This window comes from Lupinus angustifolius, chromosome LG08 (assembly GCF_001865875.1).
Source record: "Lupinus angustifolius cultivar Tanjil chromosome LG08, LupAngTanjil_v1.0, whole genome shotgun sequence".
Taxonomy (NCBI): Eukaryota; Viridiplantae; Streptophyta; class Magnoliopsida; order Fabales; family Fabaceae; genus Lupinus; species Lupinus angustifolius.
Genome location: NC_032016.1, coordinates 15,097,193 through 15,102,780, shown reverse-complemented (window position 1 = coordinate 15,102,780; position 5,588 = coordinate 15,097,193). Strand labels below are relative to the sequence as shown.

General features: G+C 37.9%; 2 protein-coding genes across 2 annotated transcripts; both read right to left on the bottom strand.

The window, feature by feature from the left end:
• Positions 692 to 1,159, bottom strand: LOC109353922 (uncharacterized mitochondrial protein AtMg00810-like). Its single transcript, XM_019596279.1, has one exon. The coding sequence runs from the start codon at positions 1,157 to 1,159 to the stop codon at positions 692 to 694; it is 468 nt and encodes a 155-aa protein (XP_019451824.1).
• Positions 3,813 to 4,709, bottom strand: LOC109353921. Its single transcript, XM_019596278.1, has 2 exons — positions 4,328 to 4,709; positions 3,813 to 4,180 (listed from the first exon to the last, which is right to left on the bottom strand). The coding sequence occupies exons 1-2, from the start codon at positions 4,707 to 4,709 to the stop codon at positions 3,813 to 3,815; spliced, it is 750 nt and encodes a 249-aa protein (XP_019451823.1).

Genomic DNA, 5,588 nt, shown 5'->3' with positions numbered 1-5,588 from the left:
AACTTCTCTCTTATTTACTGTCTTTCTCTCTCTAAGAATACTCTACTGACTTGATCATTGGAGAATCTTTTCAGGTACTGTTAGTGTTGTGTGTGAAAGAAAAGAAACAGAAAGAAGAGTTGCAGAAGAAGATGAAATCGTGGTCATGGAGAGAGGGATTGATTTATGAGAGAGATGAGTTTCAATGAATATTCAGTCTAATTATTCATAATCCTTCATTGATTACAAACTAATATACAACTTTCCTAAAACAACTTCAACCAACTTAACTACTTTCTATAAGTGGCAACTCATCTAACTACTATAACTAACTCACTTGATTACATCAATTAACATGCCCTCTTAATCAAGGAGTTGTTGTTCATGGCAGTAAGCATTCCATAGCCAAAACAAAGTTGTTTTAGAAGCTGAATACATTCACCATATCTCTTAGTCTTTTGAACCTATCAACCATGAGTGCCTTTGTTAAAACATCAGCGTTTTGGATCTATGTTGAGCAATGAACCATCTTGACTCTACCCTTACCAACTTGATCTCTTAGGAAATGGAATCTTGTTTCAATGTGTTTGCTCCTTCCATGGCTAACAGGGTTCTTTGTCAAGCTTATTGCTGACTTATTATCCACCCTTAGTTCGAAATTCTCAAACTCTCCATACTTTAGCTCTGTCATTAGATACATCAGCCATAAACCTTAGCATGTAGCATTACATGCTGAAATATATTCAGCTTCACAGGTTGATAAGGCTACTACATCTTGCTTCCTTGAGCTCCAAGATATAGGTGCACCAAAGATGGTGAACAAATAGCCTAAGGTGCTCCTTTTGTCTTCCTTGTCTCCACACCAATCTGAGTCTGAGTATCCCACAAAACCTGACTCACAATTCTGCTTTTGGATTGGGAACAACACACCATAACATAAAGTTCCTTTGAGATATCTAAGGATTCTTTTTGCTGCAACCATGTGTGCTTGTGTAGGTTTAGCCATTTGTTTACTTATCACTCCAACTCCATAGGTTATCTCGGGCTTGCTGTGACAAATGAACCTGAGACAACCCACAATTTGTCTATAGAGTGTTGTATCTGCTTGATTTTCCAGGCTTGCTTCATCCAGCTTCATGTTTGCTTCAACTGGTGTTGATGCAGGTTTACATTTTTGCATTTGAAATCTGTCGAGCACATCTTTTGTGTACTTCCTCTAATGCATAACTATTCCCTTTTCTACTTTGAGAAATTCTATGCCAAGCAAGTATGCTAACTCTCCAAGGTCTGTCATTTCAAACTCAAATTTGAGCTTTCTCTTCAATGTTAGGATTTCAGATTCACTGCTCCCTGTGATGACCAAATCATTCACATAGACACAGATTAAAATTAATTCTCCTGTGCTTGTTAAGTTCACATACACACCATGTTCTATCTTGCACTTAGTGAAGCCAATATATGATAGAAATGAGTCAATTCTTTTGTTCAAAACTCTTGGAGCTTGTTTCAAGTCATACAATGCCTTCTTTAATCTTAGTACTTTGTTTTCCTCTGTTGTTGTTGTCTCAAACCCTGGGGGCTAAGTTATATACACTTATTCTTCAGGAGGCCCATTTAGGAAGGCACTCTTGACATCAAGTTGCCACAATTTCCAGCCATTCCAACTAGCAAGTGCAACAATCAACCTAACTGTTTCAAATCTGGCCACTAGTGCAAACATCCCATCATAGTGATAGCCTTCTTTTTGCATGAATCCTTTGGACACAAGCCTTGCTTTGTGCATGAAGACACTTCCATCAGGTCTCAACTTGACCTTGTACACCCATTTGACTACTATAGGTCTCTTACCATTAGGTAGTTGAGCCTCTTCCCAAGTGTCATTTTTGTTGATGGCTTTGAGTTCTTCCTTCATTGCCTCAAGCCATACATCCTCTTTAAGTACCTCTTTGAGAGTAATTGGTTCAATTTCTCCTAGGAGAGCCAAGTGGATCAAGTCACCTTCATCAGTGATTACATCATCTGCAAACATTTCACACTCACTTAACCTTATTGGTAGGTGCCTTGTCCTTGTAGGTCTAGTTTCAGCACCCCTGTTTTCTTGATTCCTTATTCTTGGAACATGATTCAATTCTTCTGAGTTCTCACTATTATCTTGCATATGAATTACAATTACTGATTTGTTGTTCTCATCCTTCATAAGAGAATCTTTCCATATGCTCATCTCATCAAAATACACATCTCTGTTGAACTTCACTTGATTAGTTATAGGATTCAGAAGTCTATATGATCTTGTTGGATTGTAGCCAACAAACATCATCAATTCACTCTTGTCATCTAGCTTCCTTCTCAACTGACCTGGGATGTGCCTATAACAAAATGAACCAAACACTCTTAGGTGCTTCACTGATTGCCTTTTTCCAGTTCAAACCTCTTCAGGGATCTGATTGCCAAGAGCTTGAGTTGGACATCTATTCAGTATATATGTTGTTGTAGTCACAGCTTCACCCCAAAAATTATGAGGCAGGCCCTTGCATTTCAGAATGCATCTTACTATGTTCATGACAGTTCTATTCCTTATTTCAGCCACTCCATTATGTTGTGGAGTGTATGGAGCAGTGACTTCATGAATGATGTCATGCCCTTCACACTAATCTTCTAGCTCTCTTGAATTGAAATCTCCTCATCCACCAGTTCTGAAAATTCTTAGGAGTTTCCCAGATTATCTTTCTACCAAGGCCTTGAATTTCTTTAGCTTATCAAATACTTCATTCTTTGCTTTGATTAGGTAAATCCACATCTTCCTGCTAAACTCATCAACAAGAGACAAAGTATTTGTTTTCTCCAAGTGAGGGCACTTCAAAAGGTCCATATACATATGAGTATACAACATTTAGTAATTCAACAACTCTATTTTGTTTGTGATTACTGAATGATGTTCTGACCTGTTTGCTAGTTAGGCAATTATCACATATTGAGTTTTGAGTTTTAATTTCAGGAAGACCAATGACCATTTCCTTAGTGCTTAGTATTCTAAGGTCTTTGTAGTTGAGATGGCCATAATTTAAGTGCCAGAGCCATGTCTCATTTGAGGTAGTTTATGCATTCAAGCATTGTGAATATGCAATTCCTAGCTTGATTTGGAATGTCCTATTGCTTGAGAGCGGAGCTTGTAAGATCTTCTTCTTCAAGTTGTGATAGACACTCATAACTCCATCATTCAACTCCATACTGAATCCTTTTTCATGTAGTTGCCCAAGACTGATGAGGTTGGTTTTCATTTCAGGGACAAACAACACATCTGTTATGTATGCTTTGCTACCAGACTTCATTTTGAGGGGTATGTCACCTGAACCTTCAGTGATCACTACCCTGTTGTCTGCAAACTTCACTTTGTTTCTCTTGTTTGAGTCAAAGTTCACCAACCATTATTTGTGTCCATTCATGTGGTTGGAGCAACCAGAGTCAAGATACCAAGTATCATTTCTTTGGGATCTGCACTCTATTGTCATCATGAGTTGCACAACTTCTTCATCAAAGTCTTCATTTTCTTCCTTGACAAGATTTGCTTCTGATTCTTGCTTTCTTTGTTGTTGATTCTTGGTAGGTGCTAAGCATTCAGTTGAGTAATGCCCAAGCTTGTCACAATTATAGCACCTAACTTTCTTCTTATCAACTTTCCTCTTCAACCCTTTGAATTGCTTATAACCATATCTCTTATTGGATTGTTCTGGTTGTTCAGAATTGTTGGCATAGTTCTTTCTCCCTTTCATATCAGGATATCTTCCTTGGTTTCTACTTGAATTCTTTGCACATAGTCCTCCTTTATTTGTTGTCTACATTTGGAGAACTTGGTGTGAGGATCTATCTGTGATCCTCTCATTGGACCCTTGAAGCTCCTCAATCTTCATATTTTCAACTCTTCCCGATTCCTCAATAGCTACCACCACATAATTGAACTTAGGGGACACTATTCTTAAGATCTTTTCAACTATGGTTGCATCAGTCATCTTCTCACCACAAGCCTTCATTGCATTTGTGTGTGTGATCAACCTAGTGAAAAAATCTGCAACTTTCTCACCTTCCTCCATCTGCATGAGTTCATATTGCCTCCTCATGGTTTGTAGACGAATTTTCTTCAATTGTGCAGCACCGACATAGTGCTTTTCTAGCACATCCAAAGCTTCCTTAGATGTTGCAGATCCTGCAGTCATTTCAAAGTGGGCATTGTCCACTGCTTGGTGGATAAGGCAAATTGCTTTGCAGTTCCGTTTCTTGTTTTTTTTATGTGCGTTCGGTTGTGCTTATGTGTGTGTGATCAACCTAGTGAAAAAATCTGCAACTTTCTCACCTTCCTCTATCTGCATGAGTTCATATTGCCTCCTCATGGTTTGTAGACGAATTTTCTTCAATTGTGCAGCACCAACATAGTGCTTTCCTAGCACATCACAAGCTTCCTTAGTTGTTGCAGATCCTGCAATCATTTCAAAGTGGCCATTGTCCACTGCTTGGTGGAGAAGGCAAAATGCTTTGCAGTCTCGTTTCTTGTTTTGCTTATGTGCGTTCCGTTGTGCTTCGGTGACTCCTTCTTCTAGGATTGGTAACCCTTCCTCCGCTATATTTGCCACATCTTGATAGCCAAGTATTGCTTTCATTTGTATGCACCACCTAGTCCAGTTCTTGCCGTCTAGTATAGGTAGTGTTGTGGCAAACTGTCTAGTTGCTTGTGCCATTTGCAGCGAAAAGATAGTGATCTTCTTGCTAGCTATTGATGGCAATTGTTAGTGTTGTGTGTGAAAGAAAAGAAACAGAAAGAAGAGTTGCAGAAGAAGATGAAATCGTGGTCAGGGATAGAGGGATTAATTTGTAAGAGAGTTGAGTTTCAATGAATATTCAGTGCATTGGAATTATTCATAATCCTTCAATGATTACAAACTAATGTACAACTTTCCTAAACAACTTCAACCAACTTAACTACTTTCTATAAGTGGCACCTCATCTAACTACTATAACTAACTCACTTGATTACATCAATTAATAGGTACCTCCCCGGCGGGTCCAGACGATCATTCGACCAAGTCACCTGCTCTCCTACACTCTTCCAGCCATCTATCTTCAACTCCCGATCATCCACTCTTAACAACAAAAAACATATGTTATTTTATAATTTATTTTCCATGAAATAAGAATAATAACTACTTTTTTTATTCTCTCTTTGTTCTTATTTCCCTTTCCTTGTTCTTATTTCAGAATATAATTCATAAAATAAGAATGACCCAGTAGAGAACAGAGTAAAAATGTTTTTATTCTATTAAGAAAGTTAAGAACAACTGGTTGCCCTCTAAGTTCTTTAATGGTCAAGCTTAATTTTATCACTAACATCTTTTACTTTTAGAAGAAAAAAACACTTTCATAGATGTGTGACATATATCGAAAGTTATTCTAATAATTATGGGCTCAAAAGCCGAATATACATTAAGCCCATCATGCCTTCTGCTCATGCAATTTTTCATTTTAATCAAAGTTCCACTTTAGTTTCTCTGCATGGCTCACGTGCTCTATTAAACTATTGATCTAGTGCTCTATTAAACTATTGATCTAGTGCTCTATGT